The sequence below is a fragment of the Balearica regulorum genome, chromosome 26 (assembly GCF_011004875.1).
Source record: "Balearica regulorum gibbericeps isolate bBalReg1 chromosome 26, bBalReg1.pri, whole genome shotgun sequence".
NCBI lineage: Eukaryota > Metazoa > Chordata > Aves > Gruiformes > Gruidae > Balearica > Balearica regulorum.
In genome coordinates, this window is record NC_046209.1 from 5,991,424 (window position 1) to 6,010,370 (window position 18,947).

The 18,947-nt window shown below is 64.9% G+C and overlaps 2 protein-coding genes across 10 annotated transcripts in view; both read right to left on the bottom strand.

The window, feature by feature from the left end:
• Positions 1-5,465, bottom strand: part of HMG20B (high mobility group 20B) — a 97,097-nt gene extending 91,632 nt beyond the window's left edge. The window contains exon 1 of the mRNA XM_075776582.1: positions 5,457-5,465. The gene's annotated coding sequence lies outside the window, so the exon portion shown is untranslated. The remainder of the gene's footprint in view (positions 1-5,456) is intronic.
• The window catches only part of NFIC (nuclear factor I C), a 43,182-nt gene extending 25,531 nt beyond the window's left edge, over positions 1-17,651 (bottom strand). For 5 of the 9 annotated variants that reach the window (XM_075776577.1, XM_075776575.1, XM_075776574.1 and 2 more), the window contains exon 1: positions 14,617-15,174. In XM_075776577.1, the coding sequence (XP_075632692.1) occupies positions 14,617-14,646 (30 nt within the window). In that variant the 5' untranslated portion in view covers positions 14,647-15,174. Of the gene's footprint in view, positions 1-14,616; positions 15,175-17,248 lie in introns of those variants that run through there. The other 4 variants (XM_075776576.1, XM_075776573.1, XM_075776571.1 and 1 more) reach the window with 3 other exon arrangements.
• Between the last annotated feature and the right edge of the window lie 1,296 nt (positions 17,652-18,947).

The window sequence follows — 18,947 nt, forward strand, 5'->3', positions numbered from 1 at the left end:
TCCTGCCGGGCTTATCCCGGTCCAGGATGCCACGTGGAGTTAAGCTGCTTTAGTGGGGCCAGGCGAGGGCGGCCGGGGGGCACCAGGACAGCTGGTCGGGTGGGACGGCTGCAGCTGGGTGCCAAGGGGACAAGCTAGAGGACTTGGGGACTATCCCCGTGCCCTGCATCCCCGCCACACCGCTGGCACCGTGCAGCCAGTGAGACCCTCGGCCGGGCACACCGCCCTGGCTGACACCAGCCAGCTCCACGCCCAGCTCTGCTTCGGAAAGCAAAGGCAGGGGATGCGCTTTCCGTCTGTCCCCGTCCCCAATCCCCGCCAGTCCCCCCCCTCCCCAGGCAGCAGCATGGAAACCGGCAAAGGGCTGGTTAAGTGTTTCTCCTGCTGTTTTTCCTTTGTGGGGCTGGGAAGCAGAGACGTGCTGCAATACCCCAGACGAGGCTGCTCCCGGGGCATTTCCGGATGGGAATCTGGCAGCAGAGCCTGTGCTTGGGCCCCATCCAGCCTGGGCTTGTAAAGCCCTGCGACCCGGGGAGGAGCATGCCTGTGTCGGGGTGCTGCCGGCCCCGATACAGGGCCCCCCTCACACCCCCTTCCAGGGACTAGTGGAGCGCTGACTTTCCATGAGGGGAAACTGAGGCACGGGTCAAGCCTGGCTCTGTCCTGGTGTCAATCCTGCTGTGGAGCAGGGAGGGGAAGGAGTGATGCTCTGCGCGGAGCTGGGCATGCCATGCCAGGATTAACTCCTCTGGCAGCCCGGGTTTTAGCAACGCCAGGGAGCTGAGCGGGGGGGGCACACCTGAGGCGCTGTGTCTCCCTGTGCTCCTGCCCATCCTCACTGGCTTGGCTGGTGCTGGGGCTCCACACCCCAGCTGCTCAGCCGTGGCGGGTGCCTTCCACCCTGGGGACAGCGGGGGATGCTCTGTGCCACACAGGGACACGGTGCCAGGCGTGGGCACCATGGCCGGGCACTGTGGCACGAGCTGGCTAGGCCTCTGAGCATCCTCCACTGGAGCACCTTGTCCAAACAGGTCAGGTTGGGTGAAACAGCCTGAATTTTGCAATGGAAAAACGTTTCCTCAGGAAATTCCCTAGCAGTTTTCCCAGGGGAGGTGGGTGGGTAGGAGAGGATGAGGGGGACGGGAAGGGTCAGTCACCTCGGCAGCGGGTTTTGCTCCACATGGGCATGGCCCCCGCCGTGGGCCGGGAGCGATGTGGGGTGACCTCGCTGCATCCTGGCCCTGCGGGGACCACACAGGGTTTATTTTATGAAAGGATGCTCAGCCTCCCCAGCAGCCAGCCACACACCTCCAAACTGCTGCCGGCTCCCACGGCCGCTGCTCCTGCCAGGTCCCACTCCCCGCAGCCGTGCGAGCCCGGGCAGGGGCTGGCAAGTTTGGTGCCGGGTGCCGCAGCCCCATGGGAAACCTTGGCACAGTGGCGGGGGGGAGATGCAGCCAGAGAGATTCCGGTAATCCTGAAAGTCCCAAAATCCCAGTACCCAAAAGGGGCACGGCAGGGACTTGCTCCTTGCGCCAGCCTCAGTTTCCCCTTGCCGGAGCTGGCGGGTGCCCTCGGCACGGACAAAATGCTCTCGCGTGGCTCCAGCAAAGCCTCCGGTAGCTGCTTCTTAACTGTTCGCTGAAGCAGCTCTTGGTAATAAGTTAACCTGGTAATGAGACCTGTTGCCGAGACAGATGCAAATGATTGGGAAGTGCTCATTAGAGGAGATGGAAGGAGGCACTTAGGCCCTGAAAAGCACCCAGCCCTTCCTGGGGCCGGTGCTGCACCGTATTAGAGCCCATTTTACAATAATTGCTCCAGAGGAGGAAATCTATTTGGATTCATCATAAAGTATTTATTAACAAGAGCTTATTCATAATTTTTGCTGCTCATTGGCATGGCACGGCCAGGCTTCCCGGCCTGCTCGGCAAGTCCTAATGAGGCTTCCCCAGCCCTGGAGAGCGGCACCGCCATGCTGGGGGGGTGAAACCTTGGCATGCCGGGCACGGGGCAGGGGGAAGGAGCAGCTGAAGCTCCCAGGAAAGCAGCCGGGGATGGTACGAGCTATGCTGGCCTTGCCCGCGCACACCCGACCCTGCGGCGGAGCAGCCTGTGGGGCAGAACGGGCCGTTGCGGCCGAGCTCCCCCCCACCCCGGGTCCTGGCAGCGGCAGGGTGGGGAGAACCCAACCCCGTGCTTGCAAAACCCCTCTTGCAGCCCACATTGGGACACGGAGCCCCAGTGCCCGGGGCAGCCCGGCTGGCACCGATGGAGCAGGCGGAGGTGAAGGCAGGATACGGTGCAAGCTCCCTGCAGCTCCTCTACCCAGACCCTGGGGTGGTTTTTTCCCCCCCTCCCAAAGCCGACAGGATCCTCCAGCCAACATCGGCGCGTGGCTCAAGGCTGCGTACGGGCTGGACCGTACCCACAACGTGCTCTGCGTGCAACCACCATTGGGAGGGTCAGCCAGGATGGATGCAAGGCCCGAAAGGGGCTCCCGCGCTTCAATTACTGCCTCGATGCTCAGCCCCGCTCAGGATCAGACTGGGAGGCAGCAGATGGGCTATTACAGCACCCGCTGCCCACCACGCACCTGAGATCATGGCGGCCCCAGACCCCTGGCCGAGTCACCCTGGGCTCCACACGCTCAGAGCTGCCCAAAACCACCCCGCTGGGTCCTTTGAGCCGTCGCAGAGCTGCCCCGAGGGCGCTGCGAGCACCCCGTACCGGGCCGGTGCCCACCTGCCTGCGCCTACGTGCCGGGACAATAGGCAACGCCGGCGCTCGCCCTCACAGGTGGTGCGGCTGCAAGCGGGGGCACGGGGAGCGCGCCGAGGCCGCTGCCGCGGGTCACACGAGGCCGCGGCAGGCAGCGAACCTGCCAGTTGCTTTGGAAAAGAGCACGAAGAAAAGCAGCTCTCTTTGCAGCCCCAGGCTGAGGTGCCAGCGCTGCCTGGGCCCGCACCAGCCGGCACAGCCCTCCCCGGGGAGGCAGCAGCGCCGGCAGACAGCGGCCAGGGGTGGCCCCGGTGGCGTGAAGGTGGGAGGGGGGCTTCTCTGGCAGTATGGCGCGTGCCCCAACCCTGTGCCCATCACCTCGCTTCTGGTCTGCCCACACGCACCCTCATCTCCAGCAACAATGGGCATGGGTGGTCCCCGGCTTTGTTAAAGACACCCCAAAGTGGGGAGCGGCATGCCCAGGGTGCGGGGAAGGGGTAGGGCTGCCCTGGGGACGGTACCCAGCAGCGGCACAGCCAAAGCCGCAGAGCCATGAGGGCACTGGGGAGGGAGACCTGGTGGTGGGAGTGCCCGGGGCCACTCGCTGCCTTCCTGCAGATGCACTCGGATCCCCCAGGTGCCTCAGTTTCCCCAGGTGCCGTCTCTGCCCATCCCCCTTGGGGTGTGGGAGCCGACGGCTCAGCCACTTCCCCGGGGTGACCCCACCTGCCCCCAAGGTGAAGCGCTGCCTTTCCAAAGATGGGAAAACTGAGGCACGGTACCCGCCAGGCCAGCCCGCAGGAGAGGCAGGATGCGACGGCAGCTGCTGGGGTCCGGGAAGAGCCCTGTGAGCAGCGCCAGGAGAACGTGGAGGGGACCAGGCCCACGGCCAAGGAGACGTCCCCCCACCCCAGGAAGCATTCCGTGGCCAGCAGTGCCGGGGCCACGTGGCTTCCCAGCCGAACCCCCCCCTGTGGCTCCAAAGAAGGGAAATGTTTTATGGAACTGGAAGGAAAAAAAAAAAAAAAAAGCTTTGCCAACAGGTCCTGGCACTGCCAGCTCCTCCGCCCGGCCTCGTGTCAGTGTGGGGCCCCAGGGGTGGCCCGCTCCCCCCAGCCCCGCTGCCAGAGCACAGCAGGGACTGCGGCTATGGGGGTGGCAGGGCTGGAGCGGGGCCTGAGACCCAGCGCTTTACCCACCCCGCACCCTGGGGTCCCAGCTGGGGAGCTCCTGGCATGTGACACAGGGACAGTGGCAGCTTGCAGCTTTAGGGGCACAGAGGGAAACTGAGGCAGGAGAGACACCCTGGGGCCAGCAGCATCGCATTCGCCCCAGGGAGGGCGGGCAGCAGGCACCCCGGCTCAGCATCCCCCCCCCAGCACCAAGGAAGCCAGGACCAGGCTGGGCACCCCCAGCCTCCCCAGGCTGAGACCAGCGTGCTGAGCCTGGCTTTAGCCCCTGACGCAGGAGGTTTTATTTCCCTCCCAACATATTTTTAGCCCTGCCTGTTCCGTCCTGGCCTTTCCGAGGGGGATTAATTCCATCCTCCTGTCACGCACCGTTAAAGGTGCGGGGGTGCAGAGAGGGGTCCCCAACTGCCTCCCGGGGGTGCCCGCCAGGGTGGGGGGATGGCACTAGGGGTGCCTCCGCACCCTGTGATGGGGAGCACCGTAATGGGCTGGCGGTGCTCACCCTGCTGCAAATCCAATCCCGGGCGGGTTGGAGCAAGTCACCGGTTAAAAATAGCCCCAGCCTTTCGCCGAGGAGCCGGCGACCTTGTGGGAGGATCGGCTGCCCCCGGGGCCGTGGCGGTGAAGAGTTCACAGCCCCCCCCACCCAGCACCATCGCCTTTGCCACACCACGGACGTGGCAGCGGTTCAGCCTCTGCTCCGGCATCGTACCGGTTCCCTGGGGGTTGGGGGTACTCTGCCTGGACCCTCCACCTAGGGATGTGGAAACTGAGGCACAGGGCGGCGACAGGATCTCCTGGAGAGCAAAGGGAGACGAGGGCATCGTCCCCAAAAGGTCAAGCACTGCCCCAAGCGTGGCCAGATCCTGCACCCCAAGCGATGAAGGACGGAACTGCTTGAACAGGGGTGGGGGGGGTGGGGTGGAGTTCATCCACTTTCGGCCGCTCAGCAGAGCCTTCCTGGGGAGAGTCAAAGGCTGAGCCCAGCTGGGCCCTATTTCGGGAGGGTTTTGGATGCCTCCCAAGTGGCAGGAGCGGGGGCTGGCCCGGACAAAGGGACTCTGTTTGGGACATTGGGCTTCAATGGTGCCCAGCACGAAGGCTGGTGGCTGTGGCTGGTCCCCTCGTCCCCCACACAACGAGTCAGTGCCCAGGACTGGTGCAGGGGGGAAGGACCCCTCCACCGCACCGGGTGCTATTCCCCACCTGGAGGTAAACTGAGGCACGGGGCGGGACTGTCCTTCCCTCTCGGGTTGCCGTTGTAACCGCTAAGTGACACTGCCATACCATGGAGATGGCTGTGCCAACCTGCCTCGTGACATGGAATCCACCAGCCACCCACCCTGGGCTACCTGCCCAGGCTGGCCCCGAGCCATCCTCTGGGGGAGTCCAAGGTCCCTGGATGGGACTGGACGCTCCGGGAGCCAATGCCCCAGCCACCAGCTGCATGGCAAAGCAGGAGGAAACCCCCCCATCAGGCCAGATCTTGCCAGCTTGACGCTACGACGGGGTGCACCATGGTGCCAGCGGGGTGCAGTGATATCAGCACCACTGGCGCCGGGACTGGGGGGCATCCTGTGTCACCCCCCACTGCCTGCCTCAAGCTCTGGGGGGCTTTGGAAAGACCCAAGGTTTGGGGCCCATGGCACCGTTACCAGCCTCCGCACGCTCATATGCTCACATGCTCCCAGCACGTGTGTCCATGTGCACACCCATGGGTGCTGGGCACAGAAACCCCAGGGACAGGGACCAGCTGAGCGGGCAGGGTCCTCACCACAGTGATGCTGGGCAAGCTCTGGCCAGCTGGCTCCTGTCCCCATCCCTGCATGGGACACAGCGAGGCTGCGGCTCGGCCCCAGCGCTGCTGCCAGCGACTCCCCTCTCCAACCAATTCACCACCACAAGGCGAGGAGGCTGGTGAGCGTGTCCCGGTTCCCTCCGGCGGTACCTCAGGATGCGATGCAGTCATCGCTAATGCATCTGGACTCATTTACGGGGATGAGAAAATGTTTCCAGGTTTCCCACAAAGTCCCATTAAGATCCCAGTCCCACTCTATTTTTAGTGCCCTCATCAACAACGCCTTCCTCAGCCACCCTGGCGCTCCAGGGCCCCGTGGGGCTGGCCAGGGCACCCCAGGTGCACACCCGCCTTTGGGGGGAGCTGAGCTGCCCCGGGACCGGGAGGCTGGAGGGGGTGAACCCTGGCCCCGCGTTCCCCGACCCAGCAGCTTTGCACCCATGGGTGCAACGGGGATGCCCCCGCCCTGCTTTCGCTTGAGAACAGCTGAGGAAGGAAACCTGGTGGGAAACAACAGCGAGAAGATGCCCCTGGTCACTACCACAGAGCCCCAGGCCGTGGGACCCCGCTCACCGCTGAGGATGGAGAGAGGACAGCAGCGCCGGGCATCGCTGGGTGGGACGGGGCACGCCGGCAGCACCGCATCCCTGAAGGGGCAGGCTCATGCCCCGCGGCACCAGTTTGTCACTTGGCGATGGCCGGTGACTGGCCCAGCCAACCCCCCTGTCCCTGCAGCACCTCCCTCCCATGACAGCGGGTGCCCACAGGGCTCCCCGTGGAGACGCTGAGGGTGTGCACGGATCCTGCCCTCGGCCCTGCGCCCTCCCGGGCTATCTATAGCCATGACCTCAGCGGGAGCCGGGGCAGGCGCCCAGCCGCGCATCCTCCCTTCTTGGCAGGGCCGCCGCCACAGCCCCCACCCGGTAAAGAGCCGCCGCCAAACTGAGGCTTTTATCCCGTACGCTCGCTAATCCCACGGGATTTGGTGTCAGGGGCTGCCCGTGGGCAGCTCGCAAAGGCCGTTTCCAGGGGGAGCTCAGCCAAGCCATGAAGAATGACAGTCGGCAAGGGCAGCCGGCGGTGCCGGGTGTCACCACCATAGGTGACGGGGTCCAACCCCGGGGAGCTGGATGAGAGGGGACGTGGGTGACCCAGCTCTGAGGAGGCTGAGCAGGGGGATGTCCCCGCGTGGGCAGGGGTGACCTGAGGACGCTCCACAGCTGCACCCCGCAGGCGTTGGGGGTCACAGCCTCCTGCTAGAGCCGGGGCGGGGGGGGGGGGGTTGTGCAGGGAGGGACCTGCTCGCTCTGCTGGCTGCCCTGGGGGAAGTGGGGAAGGGGTGGCCCAGAGGAGGGGAATTTCCCCAGCTTTTTTCTCCAACAAACTCCTCGGCTTGTGCAATTAGAGAAATTTGTTTAACAAACTCCCCGGGGAGCGGAGCGGGAAGGTGGGGTGGCGCGCGGCCAGGGGCGCTGCTTGTACAGGCCCGCTCCCTCCCCGCCCGCGCCTTTGATCAGCGGCGCGCTTCGCCGGGGGAGAGGAGCGGTTCCCTGCAGCCAGACGGCGGCTAGAGCCGTGCTGTTCCGCGGGAAGGGCCTTGGCCCCCGCGGACGTGCTGCCCGCGGCAGCCCCCCGCCCCAGCCGCATGCCCCCTCAAACGGTGCTTCGCAGCCCCCTCCACTCTCTCGCCCCCGTCCCACCGCCCTCACGCTCACCAGGGCGGCACGGGCCCAGCACCCCACTGCACCGTCGCACCCCCCGACCTCCCAGGCCGCACGTGCGCACCCATGCGTGCGCCCCGGCGCGCCCATGTGCGCGGCGTTGGCTGGCGGGCAGGCGCAGGCTCCGAGCGCACGCTCGTGCTCGCTCTCTTTCTCATGCAATGCCATTTCCATCAAAAACCCTTTACTCTGCACTTTTCGCCAGCGCCGCTTCATTGGTATTCACGCCGCGCCGCTCGCCTGTCCTGGCGCACAGGTTACTAAAGGAGATTTTGCGGCGCAGCACCGCAGGGGTCACATTACAGCCCGCGCCGTCTCGCTTTCCCGAATCGTGGGGCAGGAGCCAAGGGACGGCGGGATGGGGGTACAGGATCCAGCCATCGCAGCTCCTGCCAAGCAACTGTGGGACGAAGCGGCTCCGTCGCCCATTGTACCGGGACAAGGCGGGCTGGCAGGCAGCGGGGAGCTTTGCAGCAAACAGTGTGATGGGTGGCTCCCCGGTCACCGGTGCTCTCCATCCTCCCCAGCAGCCCACCGTGCCTGGTACAAGGTGGGGGCAGCCGGCAAAGCGGGGGGGGGGCTGAGCAGAGAGCGGGACGCATGCTTTGTCACTGCCATCACCCTCGCCGCTGGTGCCCAGATGAGTCCTGGGTGGCACCCACCGCATCCCCGGTGTGACTGTGCCCCCAGGATGGCGTCCTTGGGCGAGGAGGGAGCGGCGGCGCCTCTCGTTTCGGGGCTGGTTTGGGGAAAGGGGAAACGTCTGGGTGGAAAATCAACATTTCTCTCTCTGGGTTGTTTTTTTTCTTTTTTTTTTTTCCTTTGAAAGCAAAAATATTTCTTGGTTCTTCGTGATCAGAAACATGTTGGGGGTTTTTTTTGGACAACAGCCGGTCAAATACCGTTTCCCCGCGAAGGGAATGCAGGGGCCCTTTGCAAGGAGAGCAAAAACCTTGTTAAAAAACAAGACAAAAAACGCAGTTTTTGAAAAACACTCCACCTGGCCATGGACTCGAACAAACTCCCAGGGAAGAGGGGTCAGCAGGAGGGCTGGATCCCGGCATTCCCAGGCCAGGCAGCGCTGCCTAAGGGTGCTGCTGCCCCTCTTGGAGCGGCAGCGGTGGCTTGGGAGGGCGATGCCCACGGCGGGCAGCCCAAAGCCCAGACCTGGGGATTTTGCCCAAAATGCTGATTAGGGCTGGCTGCTGGCCGGGGAAGGGAGGATTAATGTGCTTTTAAAGCAGTGGTGAGTTAACCGAGGAATCAATCCTTGGCAGGGGCTGGCCCGCGGGTCCCCTGGTGCGTGAGTACTGCCACACCTGGGATGCGGGATCCTTTCCCAGCTCCTCTCCAGGACTTGGGAAGCGCCAAGCCTTGGAGGCCGGCGCAGGGCGTTGGGTCCCGGCCAAGCTGGCACAGTGCGGTGCGGCCACGGGGGATGCCTGCCCAGGGCCGACGTGATGGATGGCAAGCCCAGCCGCCCGCCCGGGTGCGAGCCAGGCCCCGGGATGCTCGCGGGGACCCTGTGCATACCCACCCTGCAGCTGGCACATCCCAGGGGTCTGTGTCCCCTCCCCAAGGGTGACACTGTCTGAGGGTGACCAGCTGGCCGGGGCAGAGAGGGAGGCTGAACTCAGGCTCTTGCCTGTGCCGATTTGGTGCATCCAAAGCCTCCAGAGGTGCTTTGGTACCCCAAACCCACGAAGGCTTGGCACACCTTGGCTCCCCTGTGAGGCTATGCCCCTCTCAGGCTTAGCCCCACCAGTTGCCCCCAGCTGTGCCATGGGGACGTCACCAGTGATGCCACACAGCGCCGGCCCGACCTGGCAGGGCTGAGCACCCATCGATACCCTGGCAGCTCCTCATCGCCTTTGCGGCCCTGCCTGCCGCGGGCATCGCCCTCCCAGCCACTGCTGTGGCTCCAAGAGGGGCTGTGGCACCCGTAGGCAGCGCTGCCTGGCCTGGGAACATCGTGCTGGGGGAGAAATCCCCACCCCGCAGGTCACCGAGGAGCAGATCGTACCCCTGCCAACGCGAGGCCCTGCCTGCAGCCCCCTCCCCGGCTCAGATGCAGGGACTGGGGGGGGGTGGGGGTACGGGGGGGACAGGAGCCCCCACAGCCCCCTCCTGCGAGTGCTCAGCCCCTTTGGCGGTCCTCAGTGCTGGCACCACCATTCTCGCGCAGGAAGAGCCACAGCATGGCCGGGGGCGGCAGGCAGCGAGCCAGCCTTGCAGGGAGATATTTTGCTTCCCACCCCCCCCCCCCAGCCCTCTTTCTTCCCCTCCAGCAAGGCCCCCCAGGGATGCTCCCCATTGCTGCCACCATCCCCATCCCTGCCACCCAGGGCTTGGCTTGTCCCTAGCACAGGTGCAGCCACGCCGGGGGTGATGGGGGGGACAATGGGCACCCCTCAGGCTGTGGGGAAGTGTTTGGGGGCCGGGCGCAGGGAAGGCTGGCGCAGGCAGAACTGAGCAAGGAAAGCTGGCGAGTGGGCAGGGCGAGCCCCCCTGTCCCTGGGGCCACCCTGGCCAGCACTGGAGACCCCTCGCAGGGCTCTGCCTCCATCACCCCCGAAGGCAGGGGACACCATCCCATCCCTCCCTTTCCCTCTGGGTGTCAAACCCACCTCCACACCCTCTCCATCACGCACAGCCCTGGGCCGGGATGAATCTCTAACCGCCGCCACATCAGTTTTTCCCTGGGACTCCCGAGTTCTCGGCACTGGGGCTGCCTGGGGCTCCCGCGGGAGCCACCTTTCACGCGCTTCGCTGCGCCTTGCCAAGGGGAGCGCCGCCAGCTTGGCTGGCCCTCGGCACGGCTCTTCTGCCCGCCAAACCTCGCCATGCCGGCACTGCCCCATCCACACCCCGCCGCGCCGGCCATGCTGCAGCCACCCCTGCAAGAGGGGGAAAAACTGCCGGGTCAAAGCAGGCTAAGGCTATGGCTCCCAGCACCCGTCCCCAGCCCTCCCGGGCTTGGGGGAATAAAAAAGCATCAGAGAAAGCTATTCCCTGCTCACTTCAAGACAGTCAAGCAGTGAGCTGGGCCCAGGCGACTGGGCTTTGTTCAGCGAGCTGCAAAAGCGCGTGCACGCTTGCAGTGCTGGGCACGCGTTGGGTTCACTCCCTGCCCCGGTACGGAGGGAAATGCAGGCAGGGAGGGAAGCACGGGCAGGGAGGGAAGCACAGGCAGGGCAGAGCTGCCTGGGAAGGTGAATTATTGGCGGGCGCCTCAGCGCGCTGGAGGAGGGCGGCTGATTTATTGTGTGAGGCCCCAGCCAAGTTCAAGGTGATGCGGTGGAGAGTGGCGCAGCGCGAGCATCGGCCACCCGGCCCCGACAGCATCTCTCGTGCAGCAGGCCTTATCCTGCCCACCAAACCGTGCGCCCATCCCAGCCTTCCAATCCAGCTTCATAAACCACATTTAAAACAGGATCTATTTTTCCTGGGCGAGGATTTAAGATCGGGCAGAAGCAGCGGGGTCCTTGGCAGTGCTGCTGGCGTGAGCGGCAGGGCAGGGCTAGCTGGGGCAGGCAGGCGCAGCACGGTGGGCGCCTCACGGGGAAAGCGAGGATCTCCCGAAGGTTGCATTTAAAGAACAGCCTCATTGTTTTTCCCAAACAATACTCAGCAGATGGGAGAATTGAAAGTGTGTTGCAACGTTCCCTCTCTCTCCCCCCGCCGTGCCCGTCTTGCTGCTCCCATCCTTTGGCAGCCGATGTGAGCTCCCAGTTGGAAACCAGTTCGACGGAGCTACTGGTGGAGAGGGTGAGCACCAGCGCTCCCCTCTCTCACTAAAAAGCCGCGGCACTTTTGGGAAGGGGGGTTGCCAAAGGATGCCCTGGTGCATTGTGCCTGGCAGGCGGCTCCTCGCTCAGGCCACGTGCCTGCGCCAGTGATGGCAGCCGGGCGATACGCAGAACCGACCAGTGGGAGCTGGGGGGGAGACAAGACCCCCCTCAGCTGCGACTGGGCCATGCGGCCGCAACACCTCTTCCAGCCCAGCTCCGTCCCCCCGGCACCGTGGCATGCCCGTCTCACCGGGTCCTAATGGCGTCCGCAGGTATGGCTTGGCTGGGCTGCTCCCCAACGCCCCCAGGATGGAGTGCTGCCGGCCACGGCGCGTGCAGGGGTTCGTGCCTGGCTGGGCAGCGCGGACATGTCGCCTCTGCACCGAAACCAGTCTCCAAGGATGCTTCTGAGCAAAGCGGTGGAGCCAGGCGTCCAGCCGGAGACCCTCTCCCTCTCCTGGGCCCCAGCAGACCAGCGGGGCTCGGAAGAGTCTCTGGCCGGACCCCAGCGGGACGCCTGGCTCCCGCCACTCCGGCTGCCTTCGAGGCCGTCTCCCATCTCACTTCGCTCCCAGCCTACAGTACCAGGGTGGGGGGCTCAGGGAGCGCCGGGGCGACTGCCAGGTGCCAGAGATGAGCCAGAGGTTTGCAGGAACATCACCGGTCATAAAATTTGCACGTTTTCTCCTGGGAGCATCCCAAATCCCACCCCCAACCCTGCCGCGGATCCAAGAGCCGGGGATAACTGTTACAGCTCCGGAAACACCGCCGGCTCCTCGGCAGTGGCTCCCAAGGGACACGCGTGCGGGGCCGCAGCGGGTGCTTAGCGCCGGGGTTATTTTGGAGTCCTAGCAGCCGGGGCCTCCCCTGCTTCGCCGTGGGCAGGGTGAGGTCTCGCGCGTGGCAGCGGTACTGGTGCCACCTCCCTGCTAATCCAGGCAGGTCCCTCTCGACTGCCCAGCCTGTCCCTGTGGGGGGACAGAGGTGAGCCGGGGAAGCAGGAGGAAGTGCCCTGGCAGGGACAGAGAGCTGAGAAGGGCACAAAGTCACCCTCCTTGCCTGACGGGAGACTCAGCCGAGGCCCCGGCCAGGAGCGTGTCACGGATGGTGCCTTTGCCAGGGCTATTTTGGTGCCACTGGGCTGCCAAGCCCCAGCTTGGACCAGCTCTGGCCTGGCAGGGCGGCTGCCCGAGCAGTAGCCGGGGTCCGAGCAGCCATGCCGAGCTCAAGGGGCCGGCGGTGGCGGTAGCGGCGGGGAGATGCGCGAAGGCAGAGGCAGGGCGGCTCCCGCGCACGTTCCAATGTATCCACATCACCATCCGCGGCTCCTGAGCCCGGGCGAGCCTCCCCGCCGCGCGGGTGGCATGGGAACGGCTCGGCTGGCGGCGGGAGGAGCGGGGGGGGGGCGGGGTGGGGGGGCCGGATCCGGTAGGTGCAGACGACGTCTGATCCCATCCGAGCCAGGCTGGATTGGAGCTGAGGCTACGCCAGGGCAATGTTGGGGGGGGGGGGGGGAAGAAACCGGAGCCTTCCCCACACGAAGGCAGCGGGGTGGAGGCTGGGATCCGTGGAGGAAAAACCAGCTCCGCGCCGTCGGCTGGGCGAAGCACTGGGAACAGCACGGGTTTGTGAGCAGAACGGCTCCTGCCAGCCCCGGGCTGGCCAGCCAGCGACCGCACGGCTTCCCACATCAGACCGGCACTGTTAGCTGGCAACGACAGGCTCTGCCAACCCGGCACCCACTGGAGATGGGGATAGTGGGGAGGGGGATAGGGGCAAAAGAGAAAAGGAGAAAGGGGAAAGAGAAAAGGAGAAAAGGAAAAGAAAGGAAAGGGGAAAGGGGAATAAGAATATAGAGATGAAAAAAGAATAAGGGAATAGAAAAGAAAAAAAGACAGATTGAGGTGTGAGCCTTGCCAGGTCAACCACACAGCAGGGAGCACCATCCCCAGGGTCATTTGAGCAGCCCCAGCACTGCCCACCCGTGCTCATGCCCGTGCCCAGGTCGGTGCCCATGGCTGCGCCGTCACCAGCCTCACACGCTGCGCTACACCCAGAGACGAGGCCGGACCCCCGCGCTGCCCTCCAGCACAATGCAGGTGTCGTGGTGCTGCCGAAGGGACCCCCCTGAACCCCCACAGGGGTCCAAGCCTCTGGGGCTAGATCCTGCCCGCAGCTCCGACCCGAGGGATGAGGTCTGGCAGGAGAATCTCTGGCATGGGCGCTGGGGTCCGGCAGCAGCACCCTCCCCCACCAGAGGAGAGCCCTCGCGGGGTGCGGCGTGAGGCTGGATTTGGAGCGGGCAGCGGCTGCCAGCAGGGAAGAGGTTACGAGCCGGGGCCGGGGGGGAGAGCTGCCTGCTCAATAATTAAATAAATATCAGCAATCAATAAGGACAGAGCAAAGGCAGAGCCGCAGCGGTTGTGGTGCGGGCAAGGGGGGGGAGCCCCGAAGTCTCCCTCCCGCGGCCGTACCAGCTGTGGAGGAGAGACTTCGGGGACGCCCCCCTTGCCCGCACCGTGGGCCCTGGCACAGCTACCATGCCACGCGCCACCGGGCCACGTCGGCGTGGCCTGGAGTGACACCAGTGTCCCCACACACATGGCTCAGGGCTGCCCCTCGACACCCCTACGCATAGACGGGGGGCCGGTATCACCCCTCACCCCAGAGACTGAGGGGGTGCCCCCCACATCCTGCCATGCACGACCCCCACCACCCTCTCGCTTGCCAGAACAGCATGGCACAGCCGATTGCAAATTGTCCCAAACTTGGAGGATTTTGAAGAAAAAGCCTGTCGTTTCCCCCCCCCCCAACTCCTTGCACCCCACCATGTGCAGCCGGGCTGGTGAGGGGGGAAGGAAAAAGTTTCACGCTACGCAAGAGGCGGCATGGCCAAGGCCGAACCCGCAGTGCCAAGTCTCCCCTCCAGCCTCCCCAAACCCAACTGGGAACCCCCCGCACCCCACCGCATCCCCCCGCAGCCCCAAAGCCAGTGGCTTCCCCACAGCACCCACCTCCAGGCTCAACGAAAAAAAAAAAAATAAAACCCAAACCACAACGTAACCTTCCTCCCGCCCCACGCCCCAAGTGAAAGCGGAGGCAGAAAAACCCCCAAAAGCACCAGAAACACCCCAAAAAAACCTAAAAAAGGCGGGGGGGGAAAGCAAGAGGGAAAGGCGGCTTCTCCGAGCAGCTCTGCACCAGCCCCAACCCGCCCTTTCCCTGTTATAATTATTTTTATCGCATGGGGGGGGGGGGAGGTGGTGGTGGTGGTTGCTTTTTCTTCCCCCCCCCTTTTTTTTTAAAAATTTTTCATTGCAACTGTAAAAGACTGTTGCAGGGGGGGGGGGGGGGGGGGCGGAATTTGGGGGACGCGGGGAGGGGGGGCCGGTTACCTGGGTCAGGCAGAGAGGAGACGAATACATCCCGAGCCGTGCTGGGAAAGTGGCTAATTGCAGGGCTGAGACTCGAGGCGTAAAAGTTACTGAGTCATTTCGGAGGCTGGAGCAGTCCGGGCGTTTTTTCTCTCTCTCTCCTCCGGAGCGGCTCTGCGGGGCCCGGGGGGGGGGGGCGACCGGGCAGGGGGGGGCGGCCCCGCGGGAGGGGGGGCCGAGGACAAAATAAAAAGGGTCCAACTTCTACCCTCCCCCTAAAAAAAAATGAAAAATAAAAAGCAGAATTTCCCTCCTGGAAAATAAAGCGCTTTTTTTTGTTGTTGTTGTTTGTTTAGGGGGGTGGGGAGGGGGGGCGGCGAGCGTTTTAAAGAGGCAAAATGCTCATCTTCGCCCGGGGCGGGGGGGGGGGGGGGGCGTCGGGGGGATCCGCACCCAGCCTGCAGGCAGGGGCGGCGGGCAGCGGGGAAGTTAGAGGGGAAGCGGCTCCATCCGAGACACGGGCAGCGGAGAGAGGGAGGAAAGAAAGAATGAGAAAATGAAAAAAAAAAAAAGAAAAAAAAAAAGGAGCGAGGAATGAAGTGACGTTATGAAAAAAGCCCATCCCAAAATATTACATCCCATTTAAAGATGTAGGAACCCCCTTTGGCTCGCAGGGCCGAGTCGCTGCGGGGCAGGGGCGAGCGGGGGAGGGACGGGCCGACACCCCCCCCCGCGGGGCGGCGAGTCCCCCCGTGCCCCGGTGGCTCTGCCCGGGCCGGGCAGCGCGGGCAGCGCCGGGAGAGCTCGCCCATTTTTTGTTGTTTTGGTTGGGTTTTTTTTTTTTTTTAAATAAACGGAACCAATACGGCGAGGGAAGAGGAGAAAAAAAAAAAAAAAAAAAAAGCCTGCAGATTCATGTGCAACTTCTGAGCAGCGGCCCCGGCAGACGCTACCCCGGCGTGGGGAGGGGACATGCTCTCCCCCCCCCCCCCCCCGTACCCCGGTACGGACAGGGGGATGCCCCCGCACCCGCTCCGCCAGCCCCGCGCTCCCTCCCGCTGCATCCCCGCTCATCCCGCGGAGAGACGCTCGGTTTTCCCCCCCTTCCTCCCCCCCCCCCCCATATTTAACGACCGGCAGCATCTCGGCGCTCTTCCCCGAGACCGCGGGGGGGGGGAAGCGCCACGGGCAGCCCCGCGTCCCGTTGTCCGTGTCCCCCCCCGCCCCGAGCGCACAAAGAGAAAGAAAAGCGGAGCCCTGCGCCCGGCAAACTCCAAACCGCAAGTTCTCACTACAGAAACACCACCGCCACCAACCAATTCTGCAGGCTTTAATAAAACCTAATTAGAGAGCGAGCGAGGGCGAGAGCCACGTACAGAAAAACAAAGGGAATCCCCGGCTCCTAATTGTGAAAGTGAGTCTCAGCCCTGCAGGATGGCGGGCGGCAGCCTCCCCAGGCTGGCGATTTATTTAGCCCCGCTCTCACCTCCCTTCAGACACGCATATATGTTGGGGTTTTGTTGGGGTTTTTTTTTTTTTTTTTAATTGCTCCCTGCAGTGACCTGACATGCAGGCAGGGACCGCTGCCCGGCGGGGGCAGGCGGCCGCTCGGAGCCGCTGCCGGTGCGGGGTCGGGGCTCCAGCCCTGCCTCGCTCTCCCCACAGGAAAAAAAGGAAAAAAAAAAAAAAAAAAAAGCGCCTTTTTTTTCTTTTTTTTTCTTTCCACCGCTTTGCCGGGGAATGTACCCTGCCAGACACTCTCTCCGCACAACTTTCACTCTGAACTTTTGCCGGCCCCCCGGAGGACGATCTCCACCCGGGGGTTTGGGGTTTACCCCCCCCCTCTTTTCCCCTGCATTAAAAACGACCCCAGAGGCATCCCCGTTCCCGCGGGATGCAGCGGCTCTGCGGTGCCACCGCTCCGGCTCCGCACAAACTTCGCCGCCCAGACCCGCTCCCCCCCCCCCCCCCAAAACCACCCTCCGCTGCCCTCGGGGGGGGGGGCAGGAGCCGCGGCGCTTCGCTTCCCCCCATGGCCTGGCAGGAGGCGAAGCAGGAAAAGCCCAGCACGGCGGGGACTGGGTCGTGTTTTTATTCTTACATCGAGGATGGTGATTATGGGTTGGGTTGGTTTTGGGGGTTTTTTTTGCCCCCCCCCCGCCCCCCGGTGCGGGCAGACCAGCGGGCAGGGCGGCCCCGCGCAGCGCGGACTTGAGCGCGACCCTCCCGGGCGTCACTTCCAAGTTCAAGTCGGTGCGGCTGGCAGCCTCTCCGCCCCTTTTTTTAGCGGCCATTTTCAGCTCCATCCAGCCCTCCGCGGGCTGCGGAGGCTCCCCCCGCGCCGCGACCTCCCCCGCCGGGCGGCTCCCGCCTTCCCCCCCCCTCCCCCCTTATACCGCGGGGAGGGGTGGGCGGGGGGAGGAGAGACGGCGGTAACTTCCCTCCGCCACCCCGGCACCCCCCCCCCCCCCGCCGCCCCCCCACCCCTCCGCCCCGGGCACCGTATTAAACTCCGCTGCCGGCAGCGCCCCGGCCCCGCCGCCCCCTCCCCGGTAGCCAACTTTTGCTCGTGGGTGCACACGCAAATACACGCACACGGGGGGGGGGGGAAGGAGGAAAGTAGAAGAGAAAATGAAAGTGTCATGGGACCTACCATAGCCAAGTGCAATTAACGGGCTTCCAAGTTGCTGCGAAAAGCAAAGCAAAGAGGGTGGGTTTTTTTGGTATTTTGTTCTAAAACGTGTGTTTTCCACGGAGCCGAAGGAGGAAGGGGGAAAAAAAAAACGTTGCCCCCAAAAATAATTAAAAAATTAAAACCCCCCAAAATAATAATAATAATAAAAGCCCCCCCCTCCCCAAGGCCACCGGCAACGGCAAAGTGTCCTCCGCGGGCGGTCACCCTCTCTCCGGCTCCGTCTCGCTCCCGCGGGCCATGCTCCGGCCTCAGGGCGTCGGGGGCCGGGCTGGGCCGGGCTCCGCGCCGCGGGGCATGGGCCGGGCCGGCAGCCGCCGGCGGCGAGTTCCGGGGCGGCTGCGGGAGGAGGCGGCGGCGGCGGCGGGCGGTGCGGGGCGGCGGGAGCGCGGTACCCGCGGCCGGCCCGGCCTCATGCGCTGCGGGGGTGGCGGGGCTGGGTGGGTGGGGGGGGAACGGGACGACGGGGGACGGGCGATGGTTATTTTTGGAAGGCAAGAAAAAAAATTTTTTTTAAAAAAATCTATTTTTTAAAAAATTAAAAAAAAAAAAAACAACCCGGGGAGAGGGCCGGCTGAGGACCGGGCTGCGCCTACGGAAAAGCAAAGCTGGCATCCCTCCCGCCCCCCCCCAGCGAAGCCCAACTCCGGCCGGGCACGGCTCCTCCTCGCAGCCCGCAGCGCCCCGGCCCCATCGCCGCCGCCTCCGCCTCCTCCTCCTCTGCCTCCTCCCCTCGCCCGGGGCACCGGCGGCGCTGCGGAGGGGACGCTCCCGGTGCGGGGGCGGGGAGGGAGGAGGAGGAGGAGGAGGAAGAGGAAGGCTCCGACCCCGCTCGCCCGGCAGCGCGACGGCGGCCCCCGGATGGTGCTGGTAGGTGGCGGGGGCTGCGGCGCGGCCCCCCCCCCGGGGCCGGCTGGCTGCGGAGGGAGGTGCGGGGCCGCCCCCCCGGCCCTGCCCGGCGCGGGGGGGGGAGGAGGGAGGGAAGGATGGGGGGGGGCGCGGCCCCGGTGCGGAGCTACCGCAGAGCGGGGAGGAGCCGCGGGCAGCGCCGGGCCCGGCCGCCCGCCCCTGCACCGGGCACCCCGGCGTGCAGCCCCGGCCCCCACCCACGGGCGTCCCCCGGGCACCCCGGCCCCGCACACCCCCGGCCCCGCTCCGCGGAGAGCAGCTGCTCACCGCCGTCCCCGGCCCACGGACACCCCCTTCCCCACATCGCGCACACCCCCATCCGTACTGACAACCCCACCCCTGTTCTACGGACATTCCCCCCCGTCCCTGCCCCACGGACACCCTCATCCGCGTCCCCTGGTCCCCCCAGAGCATCCTCCATCCCCGCCCCCCCATCCCCTGCAGGGTGCCCCATCCCTGTCCCCCCATTGCCCTTGTGCCCCCTCAGCACAGCCTTTCCCCCCCCCAGTCTCTCTTAAAGCCGCAGGCCGGTTTGCAGTCGGTGCAGCGGTTGAGCACCGGGGCGGGGGGTGGGACCGGGGGTTTTGCTCCCCACCAGGTCCCGCTTGGAAAGTTGGCAGCGACCTGGAAGCCGGGTTTGGTCCGGGAGAGGGGAAGGACGCTTTGGGGAGAGCATTTCCCTTCATTTCTACCGACCCCTTTTGTGTCTGGACCTGTATTTTTAACCCTTGTTATTGAGTAATCCTTTAAT